General features: G+C 49.0%; 1 protein-coding gene across 1 annotated transcript in view; it reads right to left on the bottom strand.

The window, feature by feature from the left end:
- Nucleotides 1-18,853, bottom strand: part of COL16A1 (collagen type XVI alpha 1 chain) — a 375,234-nt gene that overhangs the window by 76,806 nt on the left and 279,575 nt on the right. The window contains exons 34-37 of the mRNA XM_073571772.1: nucleotides 8,914-8,955; nucleotides 8,762-8,797; nucleotides 8,457-8,510; nucleotides 7,599-7,667 (exon numbers count right to left, since the gene is read on the bottom strand). Coding sequence (XP_073427873.1) covers nucleotides 7,599-7,667; nucleotides 8,457-8,510; nucleotides 8,762-8,797; nucleotides 8,914-8,955 — 201 coding nt within the window. The remainder of the gene's footprint in view (nucleotides 1-7,598; nucleotides 7,668-8,456; nucleotides 8,511-8,761; nucleotides 8,798-8,913; nucleotides 8,956-18,853) is intronic.

The following is an 18,853-nucleotide window of genomic DNA, read 5'->3' as shown; positions in this document are numbered from 1 at the left end:
AGATGCTACAGCTTGGGGTAATCCAGGCCTCCCATAGCCCTTGGGCCTCTCCTGTGGTGTTAGTACCCAAGAAGGATGGGAGTACTCGATTTTGTGTGGACTATCGACGACTAAACGACCATACCGTCAGTGATCCTTACCCAATGCCTCGTATTGACGAACTTCTAGACCGACTGGCTGGATCCCGATATGTCACTATTTTTGATCTCAGTAAGGGATACTGGCAAATCCTTCTGACGGAGGAGGGGAGAGAACGGTCCGCTTTTATAACCCCCTTTGGTCTGTATGAATTCCTAAATATGCCCTTTGGAATGAAGAATGCCCCGGCCACCTTCCAGAGAATGGTGGACCAGATCCTCCGGGGATGTGGTGACTTTGCTTGTGCCTACTTGGATGATATCGCCATCTTCAGCCAGACGTGGGAGGAACATCTGAACCAAGTAGCCGTTATTCTTGACCTGCTTCTTGCAGCAGGCCTAACCATTCGACCAGATAAATGCCAATTGGGGATGGGTGAAGTCCAGTACCTAGGGCATAGAGTAGGAGGAGGGAAGCTCCGTCCCGAACCTGCCAAAATCCAGGCTATTAGAGACTGGCCTGTACCCCAAACTAAGAAACAAGTTATGGCTTTTTTGGGCACTGCCAGTTATTATTGAAAATTTGTTTCTCATTTCAGCACTGTGGCCAAGCCTCTTACCGACCTGACCAAGAAAACGATGCCCCGGCTGGTGATCTGGACTCCAGCCTGTGATGAGGCTTTTAACCAGCTGAAGGACGCTCTGGTCTGTGACCCTGTTCTGGCTGCTCCAGACTACAAGAGGAGATTCATTGTGCAGACGGACGCCTCTGCTTATGGACTGGGAGCTGTCCTCAGCCAGGTGAATGCAGCTGGGGACGAGCACCCCATTGCCTACCTCAGCCGGAAACTGCTGGACCGAGAAGTGGCCTATGCAACTGTTGAAAAAGAATGTCTGGCTGTAGTGTGGGCCCTTAGGAAACTAAGGCCGTATCTGTATGGACGAGAATTCACTGTGGTTACTGATCACAATCCCCTCACCTGGCTGAACAGAGTCTCTGGGGACAATGGACGCTTACTACGATGGAGCCTGGCTCTGCAGCCCTATAACTTTACCATACAGTATAGAAGAGGCGGCCAACACCAAAATGCAGATGGACTGTCCAGGCAGGAGGAGCCCTGAGTCCTGTCAGCCATGCCTGTGTGTACTTAACCAGTGACCTGTAGAGGTCTCTAGTACATACACAAATTGGGAGGGGAAGGGATTGTCATGATTTGTAGTTTTGCCCTGTCCTGTATTTTGTATAATATGTCATGTAACTTTCCTCTGGTTGTATTTGCTGTAAATTAACCATGTCTCCTTCCCCCAATACTTTGCAATGTATTGTGATGTACCTGGACCATAATCTAATTTAGGCTTGTGTCAACAGCTAGTGGAACTTTGGCTATTGTTTTCCTAAGCAGAAGATAACCTACAATACACATCCTGTAGACTCAGTGGAGCCCTTACATTTCTAGAATCTTCTGATGGACCAAACCATTGAATAGTAGGTGTGACCCCTACCCCCCTTCAGATGGACTGATCCCAGGAGCCCTGACAATACATTCTTGCTTTAAGATCAGATGTGAGTTGGATGCTAAAAGAGAAGGACGAGGCTGTCTGAGGAAGCTTCGGCCTCTGTGTGATCGTGGTGGATTTCTGGGACTCTTAAAGGACTATGGTTTTGTGATCTGGCACAAGGATTGTCGGGAGGTGCCCCCGAATCAGTTTCCTGTGGACTTATTTTGGGACTCTGCAAATTACCTTCGTGTTGTTCCTGTTTTTTGGTCAATAAATCTGTTGGATTATTCCCAGGCCTGCTGTCCCTCCTTGCTCTGGAGAATACTCCCGTCACAATGAGCAACAGTTTTCCTTGCAACCAATCACTAAGCATCTCTCAGTTTTCCTACTTGACAACACCTTAGCAGACACTGACATGGTGGGAGAAATCTAGCATCTTCGGGAACATAAGCTCCCAGCCATTGTCTGCCCCCCTGAAAGGAGCAGAGAGCACATGACAGAAATGAATCCCTCCCTCCCTGCTCATATCACCATCACACATCCTCCATCCCGAAGGCACATCTTCCCTCTTAAAGGGATCATTGATATGGAAGTCAGAGCACATCCATCCAGGGCTCTGATTTTGACCCCAGGTCTCTCTTAAAGGGATCCCTGGTATGGAAGTTAGGACCGTTCCACTCAGCTCTGTGGTTCTGAACCCAGGGTCTCTTAAAGGGATCATTGGTATGGAAGTTAGGGCAAATCCACTCTGCACTTTGGTACTGACCTCAGGCCTTTCTTAAAGGGATCTCTGGTATGGAAGTCAGGGCAAATCCATCCAGTGCTTTGGTTCTCACCCCAGGCTCTCTTAAAGGGATTTCCTGTATGGAAGTTAGGGCAAATCTCTCAATGCTCTGATTCTGACCCCAGGGTTCTATTAAAGGGATCATTGGTATGCAAGTCACGGCAAATCCACTCAGCACTCTGGTTCTGATCCCAGTCTCTCTTAAAGGGATCCCGGTATAGAAGTGAGGGCAAATCCACTCTGCCCTTTGGTACTGACCCCAGGCCTCTCTTAAAGGGATCTTCGGTATGGAAGTTAGGGTAAGTCCCTCAGTGCTCTGATTCTTACCACAGGCTTCTATTAAAGGGATAATTGGTATGGAAGTCAGGACAAATCCACTCAGCGCTCTAGTTCTGACCCCAGGCTGACGGGATGATGTAGGATATTAGGGGTAGGAGTCCAGTGGCTTTGGCTGATGGGATGATGTGGGATATTAGGAGTAGCAGTCCGGTGGCTCTGGCTGACGGAATAATGTGGGATATTAGTGGTAGTATTCCAGTGGCTCAGGCTGACGGGATGAGGTGGGATATTAGTGGTAGTAGTCCGGTGGCTCTGGCTGACAGGATGATGTGGGATATTAGGGGGAGTAGTCCGGCGTCTGTGAGGGGATGATGTGGGATATTAGTGGTAGTTGTCTGGTGGCTCTGACGGGATGATGTGGAATATTAGGGGTAGTAGTGCGGTGGCTCTGGCTGACTGGACGATGTGGGATATTAGGGGTAGTATTCCGGTGGCTCTGGCTGACTGGATGATGTGGGATATTATAGTGAATGTGGCAATGTGGAGTGGGCGGGGCTCTACACTCAGCTTTACATACTGTGTATAGATATATTCATTATAATTTGTTATAACTAACCATAGTTAGTTACTATGCCCGTGCAGCGCTGGGCTCTTCAGCTAGTTTTTAAATAAAAGTGAAAACGTGTGTTTTGTTTTATTTCAAATAAAAGAGTTTATTCTGGCAGTATCTTTATTTACCATATAACTATAGGATTTAGCTTTAGCAAGGCTAGTTATCAAAAATGGAGGCGACCCCACAACGCCGTTTTTTTAAAATTATTTATTTAAACAATTAAAAAAATTAGAGTGGGGAGTGGGGACCCCTCTATTCTTGATAACCAGCCTTATTGAAGCTGAGAGTTGCAACCCTCAGCTGTGAGTTTTGCCTGATTAGTTATCAAAAATACAGGGAGACCCACGCCAGTTATGTTTTAATCGGATTTATTTACAGCGCAGATGCCGGCTGATGTATATTCCCATCAGCTGCTTTAAAGTTCCAATCACAGCTGCTAGCTCACGCTGTCTTTTGATTTCACCGCCGATCAGAAGCAGTGTTTGCCGCGCTGTCATGCATATGACAGCGTGGCAAATACTGGATGTTCAGGCCCCCCATTAAAGTGAATGGGGTCGGGGTTCGGGTCCGGGTACTGTTTGGCCAAACCCGCCGGACCTGAACATCTAGTTGTCTGCCATCTCTATTTATGACATCCCATTCTAGATTCATAAACCTCAAAATGGAGTTAGTCCCTCCTTTTGAAGATGTAACAACTTCCACTCTTCTGAGAAGTCTTTCTGCAAGATACTGTTGTGTGAATATTGTCCAGAACATATATGACATCAGGCAGTGATGTTGGATGAGAGGGTCTGGCATGCAATCTCCATTCTATTTGATCCCAAAGGTATTGGATTTGGTTGAGGTCAGGTGGGCCAGTCAATTTCTTCCACTGTAAATTCCCCAGCCATGCGTTTCTGGACCTTTTGTGTCTTATGCATGGGACAGTCTTACAGGAACAAAAAAGAGCCTTCCCCAAACTACTCGAACAAAGTTGGATGTTCTTCAGTATTGGCTTATCTCAGTAAGAGCAAAAGAATCAGAGATGTCAGATGCTTAAATGGGAATCCAATAACACTATTAACCTGCCGATAGAGGGTTAATCTGCAGGTTAATAGCTTTATGAAGGTGCCGGGCTGCTGTACTGAAATTGAGACAATGAACTTTATTTCTTCTGGAAGCTGCTGTGTGCCCTTCTTGCCTCTACTTCTTTTGCCAGGCAGCACCTCGCTCTTGTCACGAGGTGACAATTTTAGTTTTTAGTACTCTGGGACCTTTTTGTTCCATCCATTCTGGGCGACACTTTAAAGGGAATCTGTCACCTATTTTTAGCACTATCAGCTGCCGGCACCGCCATCAGGGGCTTATCTACAGCATTCTGTAATGCTGTAGATAAGCCCCCGATGTAACCTGACAGATAAGAAAAACAAGTTAGATTATATTCACCCTGGCGTCTGGTCCGATGGGTGTCGCGGTCCGTTCCGGCGCCTATTGAGGACAGAGTAAAGTACAGCAGTGCGCAGGCGCCGGACCTCTCTGACCTTTACTGGCACCTGCGCACAGCAGTACTTTACTCTGCCCTCAACAGGGCAGATAAAGTATGCCTGTGCAGGAGCCGCAGCAGAAGTAAGAAGGAGGACGGCATCGTATGAAGATGGGAGACACCGGACTGGACCACGACACCCACAGCCCCCGCCCCCCGGTGAGTATAATCTAACTTGTTTTTCTTATCTTTCAGGTTACATCGGGGGCTTATCTACAGTATTACAGAATGCTGTAGATTAGCCCCTGATGGCGGTGCCGGCAGCTGATAGGGCTAAAATGGGGTGACAGATTCCCTTTAAGATCCTGAAATTCTGTTGTCCACTGCTAGTTATACACAGTCTTGATTTTTTACCTCGGCATGCTTTTGACTATTCCCATTCTTTACTACATTTTGTCCCTACACTGACCTCCTGATTCTGACCCTGCAAACTCGACTATACTTTTGACTCTGGTTCGCTTCTCGTTAGAGCAGCTCTTCCATGGAAGTAATCCAGTAGACACCATTTTAAGTCCAGATACCTGTACAAGGTTAAAGGATGAAGTATTCCTCTTGAATTTGCCAGATGGAGTGACTTGCACAAAGTCTATCCGAGGTAGCATTTTAGAATGTGTGGCCTCTGACTGACATGGCATGCTGGCTTTCAGTTATGCAGGTTTGCCCAGAGTAATTACATTCACTGCTCACAGAAGTGAGAGCGGCGGCTGTAAGTATGCACCGGCACTGACAGCTGACTCTTCAATGATGCACTGTAGAACAGGCTGTCAGTCATTGGATTACTGGTTTTGATGTGAATAGCTTTGCCGTGCTGGAAAAGAAGTGTGGCGCCCCGAGGCTCAGTCACCACAGAGGTACTGCACCTCCTCCTGAGGTGTGGTGCCCCACCATCCACGTAAGGTGGAAACACCTGACCACACTCCATCACCCGCACCCCACACCACAAAGTAGTGTAGCAAAGCACCTTCGGCAGCTCCCTGCTTGGAGCATAGCAAAGCACCCCTTGGTGGCTCCCTGCTTGGAACACGAAACATGCTGGGAGGTGGGTGGAGTTTAGTTCGCACAAGAGAGCGGGAAGAGTTGAGTCAGTCAGTCAGTCTTGCACTCAGTCAGTGAGTGAGGATGTAGAAGGACAGAGTGTGAGACAGAGAAGATCCCCGGGAGAGGGATGGAAGAAGGAAGTGCTGCAGCAGGCCACAGTGATCTGGGTCTGCTGGCACAGGAAAGAGACAGAGAAAGGAAGCTTGATTCTCCATTGTGAAGAGGGATTAGCACGGAACGTAAGGAGAATAAGAGAACAATGACCAGGGTTAGAAGAGAACCCTTTTCAAGTTCTAAGCGCAAGGCCGGGGTCCGGTCCCCGAGGTTGCTCGGATACTAATGGTCCTGCAGCAGACACCGGAGGAATAGAAGTAGTGACCGCTTTATTCTCACATCAGACTTGGGGGCACAACAGCAACATATTAGAGAGCCGGGACTTAGCAGCAAGGAGTCCCCGAAGCAGGCTACAGCTGTCTGCCGTACAAGTAGAGTTCATAGGAACATCTGACAGGAGGAACTCCAGTGTAATTCAATACTAGGAGTACTTCACTCAAAGGCGCTATAAGAGGAGGCATTCAGAAAAGGCACATATGTTGGCGGAGTGTTGGAAAGGAGTATTCCATCTGGCCTGGAGGTTGACTGAGTCCCTAACCCAGAGGACACGGCACGGAAGCAGGCACCTGTTTGTACAACAGACTTTGAGTAAAGCTTTGGAACTACATGCCCTGGTGTCCTCCACTTATTCCTGCACCAACCTGCCCTGCACTGCTACATCCCTCGCACCTGACACTACACCATCTAAGTGTCACTTCACCTACACTGCCCTGGGACTACAGCCCTGCCTGTGGAGGGCTATAACATCACTGCTGCACCACACCATCTGTCCCAGAGGATCTGTCTGCAGCGTCGGCTTGCATCTCTATTGCCGAATACCACAGGTGGCGTCACGAATCACTTATAAACTTTCACTATCATAAGCACACTGACATTCTCCTTTTACAATGGGCGCCCAGGGCCACGGGCCGGGTCCTATCTGCCGTGACATCTCCCATTAAAGCTAATCGGGCCCGGTACCGAGTACCCCACAGCCCTGGGTGTGAGGGCGTCCCAGAAGTATAATTTCTTCTTGTGCAGACTACATACCCCAGAAGATGGAAATCCCACGACTTAATGTGCCCCTGAGTTGTCACAATATACATATATATGTGTAGAGTAATATAGGATAGGTTATCAGTGTTTGTTCTGTTAAGGTCTTGCCCTTGGAACACAAATGATAAGCAACTTAAGGCCCTTTTACATTTAGCGATGCACCAGCGATGCAGACCACGATACGATCCGGTCAGGATCGCTGGTGCATCGCTAAATGATCGCTAGTGAGCTGCCACACAGGCAGATCTCACAGCGATGCAGCAGCGATACAGCGGATGATACTTACCTTTCAGATGAGGCAATCCTGACGACCTCCCGCCCGCCTCCACACGTCGCTCGTCAGCGCCACAGGAAGCCCAGCTGGAAGCGCCCGACGAGAAATGGAGCTGCGCGATCTCACGCGATCAGCGACAGACAGCGGGGGAGCCGGTCGGAGGTAAGTATCACACATAGCAATTTCGCTAGCGATATCACTGCTACGTCACCAAATCGGTGATGCTTTAGTGATATTGCTAGCGATATCGCTATGTGTAAAACCCGCTTTAGGCAGAAAGCTGTACAACCAGATGTAACTGGCAGCTTGTTTGTAAGGTTTAAAGTTTACATTATATTATCTAACAACTTCTTTGTACTTACAGGAGGTCCAATGGCTCCCATGCCAGGTATTCCAGGAGCTCCTGTCGCCCCTTTTTGTCCAGTATTTCCCTGCAACATTAATTCTTCATTAGTCCACTGTAATATATTTGACACTTTTCTAATCCTATTAGATATTGCAATATAATTATTAATATTTTTGTACTTATTACATGAATGATGAAGGATAAAGCATTTGGTATAGCTGATTTAAACTGTAGACTAAGATCCACTCTTAGGCTGGTTTCACACTAGCGTTTTTTAGCGCTGCGCTTCGTGCGCGTCCATGCGCATGCGTCCTGCGCCCCTATCTTTAACATGGGGGAACATGGTCTAGCGTATGCACGCGTTCATATGTGTTTTCGTGCGCATGTGTTTTTTGTAGTGTGCACTTAGGCGCGCTGGACGCAACCTGTTGCATTTTTGGTCGGTCCGACCTGTCTCAAAAAAACGCATGCGCACGCTTGCGCACGGAATGCACAAAAAAAATCACATTACAGTCTATGGGAATGCAGGCGTGCGCATGGACATGTGCACGCCTGCGTTTAAAATCGCATGCGTTTTAAGTGTTAACATGGCTAGAAACTGGTTATAACGCATTCGCATAAAAAAGCAAACGCATACAAAACGCATGATGCATTTTTTGTATGCGATTCTATTGCGCACAAAGCGCAGCACTAAAAAACGCTAGTGTGAAACTAGCCTTAGTCAGGCAGATTAACATATACTGGTATAGACTTCTTATCAAGCACTAGTTCTCCTTGGCTGATTTGTTTAATGTGTTTTCATTTGTAATTGCTATATCAAACCATGGAAATCCAATATTACTTTTAAAGTGTATCATTTAGATTGTGTACTCACCTTATCACCTTTGGGGCCAGTGAATCCAGGAAAGCCCTGGAGGCCTGGTGGTCCCTATAATTACAGTTACCAAATATTTAATTGTTAATTAATTAATAGATTGATCAATGTTTATTGAGATGTTCACAAACGTCCATGCTGTGGACTGTAAGCGCCACCTCATGGCGATTTTGTAATATTCATATAAAAACTATTTGTGTCTATATAAAACATATGAAAGCAAAGAAAGGTGGCATATCCAAACATGGCAATGCGACTGAGACGTACATTCAACACTGTACATTATAATGAATTTTGGTACTCACTGGTTTTCCAGGTAGGCCAAAATCTCCTTTTTCTCCCTATGAAATATACACTTTTGAGGTCAGTATTTAACCCTGATGATGATAATTATTCTAATTTTCTTGAAAAAAAAAATTTACATCTGCATATTAAAAGTCATCATTTATGTACTTGCCTGTGGTCCCCTTTTTCCTTCTCCTGGAGGTCCTGGCTCTCCCTGGATGGTAAAAGTAACAGATAGTTTAAATAATTATATAGACAAAAATACAAATGTAAAGTAAATAAATGGCTAAAACTAACTAACAGTCTTAGATAGGATGACTATTTTTCTGCAGTTTCTCTGCATTGTTATTGAATAGTCTGCCAAGCAGACAATATGTACAGTCTATTTTGCTAAATATTTTTAACATACACTTTTATGGACTTATTCGTCTCCTCAAATGAACCAAAGCTTGAGACTATTGGTCAACAAGCCACACTCAGATCTGTCCAGTTTGCGACACATTTACTTGAGCCTACCTAGGGATTATTTGAGGGGATAATCCAAAAAAATAGTGAGTTGGAAGGTATGCACTATTGCACTGTAGTGCTGAGTTCAGATCTGAATAAGGCATTATGAATATGGATATTGTATCAACTTCCAAACTAGCAAAAAGCTATGCATGTCATAATGTAAATTAGAGGAAAAACGAATAGGGAATGATATGTGAGTATGCTTTATTTTTATTCCTGTTGCTTCAATAGTGCCAACATATTCTGTGGCACTGTACAGACGTTATTGGCATTGTCAACAATCACTATTCTCAGTGGACCTCACAATCCAATTTTCCTTTCTCAAACACACACATTCATACAGTCATGGCCGAAAGTGTTAGCACTAGAGTTGAGCGACTTTTGGTTTTTTAGGGTCGCGTTTCGTTTCGTGAAACCCGACTTTTCCAAAAGTCGGGTCGAGCAAGATCGTCCGATTATAGGGAAAAGTCGGGGTCGTCCCGAAACACGAAACCCAATGTAAGTCAATGGGGAATAAAAGTCGGCAGTGAGAGGAGGACAGGAAACACACCTACAGTGCCCATTTGAATGCCAAAAGCATCAATTCTTCTTACTTAAGCTTGTCAACCTTAATTAACTTCATAATACAAGTTACGCACTGAAAAATGGGGGTTATTTGGCTAAATTTGTGGGGGGGGAGGGCTGGCTGCAGGTTTTCATGTGCCCTGGGCGAAAGAGCGCCCCTTTAACACATACCACAACTCATCATGCTCCGATACGGCAGAGAAATAGCGGTATAGTACAATGAAAAATACCTCACTTTTTACATCTCATGACGAGGCCCATCTATTTCTCCATACAAAATCATTGGTCCCATATAATGTTTGAAACAGTATATGATGAGCTCCACATAATGCTACAGTATATGTTGGTCCCCATGGATGAAGCTCCACTGTCTTATGGGCCCAAATAATGCTCCAAACATAATGGGCCCCATTTCTAATGCTCTAGTGTATAATGGGCCCTGTAAATGCTGCTCCAGTGTCTGATGTCCACCTTTGGAATGTCCCAGTGTATGGTGGGCCCCATCTATCATTCTCCAGAGTATAGTGCTCCCCAAAAATTGCTGTCCCAACATTGAAAACAATCAAATAAGTCTCCTCGCTAGGGAATCCCTGTACTTGTCTGTGTGACATCGGCGGCCATGCCCGCCGATGCCCCTTCAGCGGCGGTGCCCGCCGCAGCGTCCCCTCACCTGCGCCCTCCTGTCCTCGCGCACTTCCGCTCTGCTCCCCGCTCTGCTGCGGGTAACCGCGCCGGCCTTAGGCCGCGCACGCGCGTTCCCCCGCTCTCTTCTGCTAGTAGGGGGCGTCGCTGAGGGGCGGGTCTGTAGGACGTACTTCCGGGTTCTGGATATATCAGGCGTCCGCTCTATTCTGAGGGCGCCTGGTGATTGTGTGTGACTTCCTGCACCCATCGGCCCATACCTACTCTAGTGAATCCTGCCTATCCTTTTGCTGTTTTCCCTGTGTGCTCTGTGGCCTGCTCCACTTCCGTCTGTCTGTCTCTGCCCTGTTCCCCCTCTCTGATCCTTCCCCTGTGGACTCCTGGCCAGTATTTTCCGCTATCCCATTCTGCTATCCTTGTTCTGCCTGCCTGTCCATCGAGCCGTCCCTCCTGGCACCGGCTGTCGCGGTTCTGCCCCCTGCGGTCCTGCCCCTAACGATCCCTGTACAGGGGTCGGTCTTCACCAGGTGCGCTCGGCCCAGGGGCTCCTGATCCACGACCCAGAGGGTCCACTCTTGGACGTATTAGACCAGAGTTGTCACAGTATCACCAGGCCATGGATCCCGCCGGTGCCGCAGCCGCCACACAAAAGGAATTACTTTTCCTTCGTGAAAATCAGACCCGGATAATGTCCTTTATGAAGTCTATGGACACCCGGCTATCCGCCCTGCAGACCTCTGACCCCGGGCACGCTCCCCTCCTGGTCAGCCTCCAGCAGGAGCTCGCGCAGCAGCGCGACGCTCAATCCCACATCTTAAGTTACATGGCATCCGTGGATGATCGATTGCTTGCTCTGCAATCCTCTGCTGCCGCAGCAACTTCCCCCCGTGACGTAGTCTCTGCCCCGTCTCCCTGTCTGGGTAAACCCCCCAGGTACAGCGGAGACCCTAAATTATGCCGGGGTTTTCTGAATCAATGCAGGCTACATTTTGAGCTTGCCCCCCTTCAGTATCCTACTGACCGCGCCAAGGTGGCGTTCATTGTGTCCCATCTCGAGGGTGAGGCCCTGTCCTGGGTGAACCCCTTGTGGGAGAGGGATGACCCCGTAGTGTCAAGCATTCAGACCTTCTTGGAAACCTTTCGCAAGGTATTCGATGAACCAGGTCGCTTAGCATCCACCACGGAGGCCCTTTTTAACCTCCGCCAGGGTTCCCTCACAGTGGGGCAATACGCCATCCGCTTTCGGACCCTCTCTTCAGAGTTGGGGTGGAACAATGAGGCTCTTGTGGGAGCCTTTTGGAGAGGCCTCTCCAGTAAGATCAAGGATGAGCTTGCCGAGCGAGACACCCCCACCACTCTGGAGGACCTTATTTCGCTGGCCACTCGTATTGATCTACGCTTTCAGGAGCGCGCTCGAGAGGCGGTCGGAGAGAGAAGGTCCTTTAGGCTGTACCAGGCTCCTGTCCCTCGTTTCCCTGCATCTCCTGTTAGTACCGCTCCTGAGCCAATGCAGATTGATCGTGTCAGACTGTCCGAGCAGCGGCGCAGGGAGAGGATGACCAAGGGACTCTGCCTGTACTGCGGAGGTGCCAACCATTTTGTGCGTTCTTGTCCGGAGAAGCCAGAGAGGTCGGGAAATGCCTCCACCTAGGTCAGGTAAGAGAGGACCCCCTAGGTGATCAAAATTCCTCTCTCCCCCTTACCCTTTCAGCTTTGATAATTGCAGGTCGGGAGCGTGGATCTGTGGAGGCATATGTGGACTCGGGTGCTGCTGGTAATTTCATCCGCCAGGAGGAGGTTGATAAACTCCGGATCCCGGTGAATGTATTGAGGAACCCTCGTGCTATTTCCTCCGTTGATGGTAAACCTTTACCCGGACTCATCACCACGGTTACCGTCGAAGTAGACCTTCAAATCGGAGCACTCCACCTCGAGACGATAGCCTTTTATGTCCTGCCTCAACTAGCCCATGCTGTTCTTCTAGGGCTACCCTGGCTCAGACGGCACGAGCCGGTGATTGACTGGCGCTCTGGGGAAGTTCTCCGTTGGGGGCACTCCTGCCAGGAGCACTGCCTACGGGCTCTCACTCGTCCCCATCCATGCTCGAAGCCTGCCGACCTTCCGGGTCTACCCGCACCCTATCACACGTATGCTGATGTGTTCAGCAAAAAGGAGGCGGACTCCTTACCACCTCATCGCTCCTATGACTGCCCTATCGACCTGGTCCCCGGAGCCACCCCTCCCAGAGGGAGAACTTATCCTCTATCCCCAGCAGAGACCACGGCTATGACGGAATACATACAGGAGAATCTGGCCAAGGGGTTCATCCGGAAATCCTCGTCCCCTGCGGGCGCAGGTTTCTTCTTCGTTCGGAAGAAAGATGGGTCCCTGCGACCCTGTATTGATTACCGGGGCCTGAACAACATCACTGTTAAAAACCGGTACCCGCTCCCGCTGATTCCAGAACTCTTCGACCGGCTGAGGGGGGCCAGAATCTTCACAAAGTTGGATCTGCGGGGAGCTTACAACTTAATCCGAATCCGAGCGGGGGACGAGTGGAAGACGGCCTTCAATACTCGGGACGGCCATTATGAATACTTGGTCATGCCGTTCGGTCTCTGCAATGCTCCGGCGGTGTTTCAGGAATTCGTAAATGAGGTATTCCGGGACCTACTCTATTCCTGCGTGGTGGTGTATTTGGATGATATCTTCGTTTTCTCGGCCGATCTCTCCTCCCATCGGAGAAGTGTACGCATGGTCCTGCAGCGCCTTCGAGAAAATCGTCTTTACGCCAAGATTGAGAAGTGCCTCTTCGAGCAAACAGCGTTACCTTTCTTGGGATATATCATCACGGATTCCGGCCTTAAGATGGATCCGGAGAAGCTGTCCGCGGTACTCCAGTGGCCTCATCCAGTTGGCATAAAGGCCATCCAGCGTTTCCTCGGCTTCGCTAACTATTACCGACAGTTTGTACCCCACTTTTCTACAGTCACCAAGCCCATCACGGTCCTGACCCGTAAGGGGACGAAGTCTAACGACTGGTCTTCCGAAGCCGAGGACGCCTTCCTTGCCCTGAAACGCTCGTTTGCCTCTGCTCCGATCCTACACCGCCCAGTGGCCAGTAGGCCCTTCATCCTGGAAGTTGATGCCTCCTCCACTGGAGCTGGGGCGGTCCTTTCCCAACAGGCTCCATCCGGACGCCTAGTTCCCTGCGGGTTCTTCTCCAAATCCTTTTCTCCTGCGGAGTGCAACTACTCCATTGGGGACCGGGAATTGTTGGCCATTAAGATGGCGCTGGAGGAATGGCGATATCTGCTCGAAGGGGCAGTGCATCCCTTTACTATCTTCACGGACCACAAGAACTTGGCCTACCTGCAATCTGCCCAGAGACTCAACTCCAGACAAGCCAGGTGGGCCCTGTATTTTTCCCGTTTTGAGTTTAAGCTCCACTTCCGGCCCGGCAGTAAGAACATCAAAGCTGATGCACTTTCCAGGTCTTTGCAGCCACCTGAAAAGGAGGAGGATCCATCATATATTATCGAGCCGGCTAAAGTGATCTCCGTGGCCCCTGTGAGATTCTCTACTCTTCCGCCTGGCAAGACCTTCGTTCCTTCGAACAAACGTCTGGAAGTGCTGCGCTGGGGACATTCCTCCAAGGTTGCTGGGCACGTTGGGATTAAGAAGACCCTTTTGCTTCTCTCCCGGTATTACTGGTGGCCCTCTCTCCACCAGGACGCAAAGGACTTTGTAGCCTCCTGCAGGACCTGTGCTCAGAACAAGGTTCCAAGGACTCTGCCCTCCGGTCTCCTTCATCCGTTGCCTGTGCCAGAGGCCCCTTGGCAGCAAATCGCCATGGATTTCGTGACTGATCTGCCTCGCTCTGCTGGATGTACTACCATCTTAGTCGTCGCAGACCGCTTCTCCAAGATGGCCCACTTCATTCCCTTGTCCGGACTGCCATCTGCTCCGAAGTTGGCCGAGATCTTTATTCACCAGGTTTTCAGGCTGCATGGTCTTCCTCTACGAATCGTGACCGATCGAGGGGTCCAGTTTACCTCCCGATTCTGGAGGGCTCTCTGTCGGCTCCTGGGCACGTCTCTCGACTTCTCCTCATCGTATCATCCACAAACCAATGGCCAAGTGGAACGGATTAACCAAATTCTGACTACCTACTTACGCCACTTTTCTAACGCCCATCAGGATAATTGGGTCTCACTCCTACCTTGGGCAGAATTCGCTCATAATAATCATCCCAGCGAATCAACGTCCAAGACGCCGTTCTTTGTGGTAACTGGGCTAAATCCTGGGGTTCCGTTGCCCTTTTCCGCATCGTCTGGAGTTCCTGCAGCAGATACTCTCGCCAAGGAATTTTCGCAAATTTGGAGGGAGACCAGGGAGGCGCTCGAGGTAGCCAGCATCCGAATTAAGAAACACGCAGACAAGCGACGAAGGGATCTACCCCCGTACCATCCCGGGGACAAAGTCTGGCTTTCTACCAAACATATCCGCCTAAAAGTCCCTGCTTACAAGTTAAGTCCTCGATACATCGGGCCTTTTGAAGTACTTGGGCGCATTAACGAAGTAGCCTACAAATTGAGGTTGCCGGCATCGCTCCGGGTCCCTAACGCCTTCCATATCTCGCTCCTTAAACCTGTAGTTTTGAATCGGTTCCAACCAACCTCCATGTCCCCTCCTTCGCCAATTTGCTCGGACGATGTCTTTGAAGTAAAGGACATTTTGACCATGAAAAGGGTCAAGGGTAAAACTCTTTTTCTTATCGACTGGAAGGGTTTTGGTCCAGAGGAGAGGTCCTGGGAGCCCCGAGAGAATGTCGATGCCCCCCTTATCATGAAAAGATTTCTGACCAACCTCAGAAGGGGAGGACATATGGGGGGGGTACTGTGACATCGGCGGCCGTGCCCGCCGATGCCCCTTCAGCGGCGGTGCCCGCCGCAGCGTCCCCTCACCTGCGCCCTCCTGTCCTCGCGCACTTCCGCTCTGCTCCCCGCTCTGCTGCGGGTAACCGCGCCGGCCTTAGGCCGCGCACGCGCGTTCCCCCGCTCTCTTCTGCTAGTAGGGGGCGTCGCTGAGGGGCGGGTCTGTAGGACGTACTTCCGGGTTCTGGATATGTCAGGCGTCCGCTCTATTCTGAGGGCGCCTGGTGATTGTGTGTGACTTCCTGCACCCATCGGCCCATACCTACTCTAGTGAATCCTGCCTATCCTTTTGCTGTTTTCCCTGTGTGCTCTGTGGCCTGCTCCACTTCCGTCTGTCTGTCTCTGCCCTGTTCCCCCTCTCTGATCCTTCCCCTGTGGACTCCTGGCCAGTATTTTCCGCTATCCCATTCTGCTATCCTTGTTCTGCCTGCCTGTCCATCGAGCCGTCCCTCCTGGCACCGGCTGTCGCGGTTCTGCCCCCTGCGGTCCTGCCCCTAACGATCCCTGTACAGGGGTCGGTCTTCACCAGGTGCGCTCGGCCCAGGGGCTCCTGATCCACGACCCAGAGGGTCCACTCTTGGACGTATTAGACCAGAGTTGTCACAGTCTGGACAGGTGCTGTAGCTTGCTTAACAGCTCGCCAGCCGTTCTCACGCCCAGTATGGATTGCACGTGATTGCACAAAGGTTAGAAAGGGTACCGTATCCCTGGATAACATGTATGGATAGCGTACACATTCAAAATATATGTCTATACAGCATGAGGCAGGCTCAGACGGTGTTAGGCCCAGTATGGATTGCACGTCATTGCACAAAGGTTAGAAAGGGTACCGTATCCCCGGATAACATGTATGGATAGCGTACACATTCAAAATATATGTCTATACAGCATGAGGCAGGCTCAGACGGTGTTAGGCCCAGTATGGATTGCACGTCATTGCACAAAGGTTAGAAAGGGTACCGTATCCCCGGATAACATGTATGGATAGCGTACACATTCAAAATATATGTCTATACAGCATGAGGCAGGCTCAGACGGTGTTAGGCCCAGTATGGATTGCACGTCATTGCACAAAGGTTAGAAAGGGTACCGTATCCCCGGATAACATGTATGGATAGCGTACACATTCAAAATATATGTCTATACAGCATGAGGCAGGCTCAGACGGTGTTAGGCCCAGTATGGATTGCACGTCATTGCACAAAGGTTAGAAAGGGTACCGTATCCCCGGATAACATGTATGGATAGCGTACACATTCAAAATATATGTCTATACAGCATGAGGCAGGCTCAGACGGTGTTAGGCCCAGTATGGATTGCACGTCATTGCACAAAGGTTAGAAGGGGTACCGTATCCCCGGATAACATGTATGGATAGCGTACACATTCAAAATATATGTCTATACAGCATGAGGCAGGCTCAGACGGTGTTAGGCCCAGTATGGATTGCACGTCATTGCACAAAGGTTAGAAAGGGTACCGTATCCCCGGATAACATGTATGGATAGCGTACACATTCAAAATATATGTCTATACAGCATGAGGCAGGCTCAGACGGTGTTAGGCCCAGTATGGATTGCACGTCATTGCACAAAGGTTAGAAAGGGTACCGTATCCCCGGATAACATGTATGGATAGCGTACACATTCAAAATATATGTCTATACAGCATGAGGCAGGCTCAGACGGTGTTAGGCCCAGTATGGATTGCACGTCATTGCACAAAGGTTAGAAAGGGTACCGTATCCCCGGATAACATGTATGGATAGCGTACACATTCAAAATATATGTCTATACAGCATGAGGCAGGCTCAGACGGTGTTAGGCCCAGTATGGATTGCACGTCATTGCACAAAGGTTAGAAGGGGTACCGTATCCCCGGATAACATGTATGGATAGCGTACACATTCAAAATATATGTCTATACAGCATGAGGCAGGCTCAGACGGTGTTAGGCCCAGTATGGATTGCACGTCATTGCACAAAGGTTAGAAAGGGTACCGTATCCCCGGATAACATGTATGGATAGCGTACACATTCAAAATATATGTCTATACAGCATGAGGCAGGCTCAGACGGTGTTAGGCCCAGTATGGATTGCACGTCATTGCACAAAGGTTAGAAAGGGTACCGTATCCCCGGATAACATGTATGGATAGCGTACACATTCAAAATATATGTCTATACAGCATGAGGCAGGCTCAGACGGTGTTAGGCCCAGTATGGATTGCACGTCATTGCACAAAGGTTAGAAGGGGTACCGTATCCCCGGATAACATGTATGGATAGCGTACACATTCAAAATATATGTCTATACAGCATGAGGCAGGCTCAGACGGTGTTAGGCCCAGTATGGATTGCACGTCATTGCACAAAGGTTAGAAAGGGTACCGTATCCCCGGATAACATGTATGGATAGCGTACACATTCAAAATATATGTCTATACAGCATGAGGCAGGCTCAGACGGTGTTAGGCCCAGTATGGATTGCACGTCATTGCACAAAGGTTAGAAAGGGTACCGTATCCCCGAATAACATGTATGGATAGCGTACACATTCAAAATATATGTCTATACAGCATGAGGCAGGCTCAGACGGTGTTAGGCCCAGTATGGATTGCACGTCATTGCACAAAGGTTAGAAAGGGTACCGTATCCCCGGATAACATGTATGGATAGCGTACACATTCAAAATATATGTCTATACAGCATGAGGCAGGCTCAGACGGTGTTAGGCCCAGTATGGATTGCACGTCATTGCACAAAGGTTAGAAGGGGTACCGTATCCCCGGATAACATGTATGGATAGCGTACACATTCAAAATATATGTCTATACAGCATGAGGCAGGCTCAGACGGTGTTAGGCCCAGTATGGATTGCACGTCATTGCACAAAGGTTAGAAGGGGTACCGTATCCCTGGATAACATGTATGGATAGCGTACACATTCAAAATATATGTCTATACAGCATGAGGCACGCTCAGACGGTGTTAGGCCCAGTATGGATTGCACGTCATTGCACAAAGGTTAGAAAGGGTACCGTATCCCCGGATAACATGTATGGATAGCGTACACATTCAAAATATATGTCTATACAGCATGAGGCAGGCTCAGACGGTGTTAGGCCCAGTATGGATTGCACGTCATTGCACAAAGGTTAGAAAGGGTACCGTATCCCCGGATAACATGTATGGATAGCGTACACATTCAAAATATATGTCTATACAGCATGAGGCAGGCTCAGACAGTGTTAGGCCCAGTATGGATTGCACGTCATTGCACAAAGGTTAGAAAGGGTACCGTATCCCCGGATAACATGTATGGATAGCGTACACATTCAAAATATATGTCTATACAGCATGAGGCAGGCTCAGACGGTGTTAGGCCCAGTATGGATTGCACGTCATTGCACAAAGGTTAGAAAGGGTACCGTATCCCCGGATAACATGTATGGATAGC

Source organism: Dendrobates tinctorius, unplaced genomic scaffold, assembly GCF_039654945.1.
Source record: "Dendrobates tinctorius isolate UK_male_01 unplaced genomic scaffold, ASM3965494v1 ptg000007l, whole genome shotgun sequence".
In the NCBI taxonomy this organism is placed as follows: Eukaryota; Metazoa; Chordata; class Amphibia; order Anura; family Dendrobatidae; genus Dendrobates; species Dendrobates tinctorius.
The sequence above is the reverse complement of the archived record's forward strand: the minus strand, read 5'-3'. Positions and strand labels throughout refer to the sequence as shown.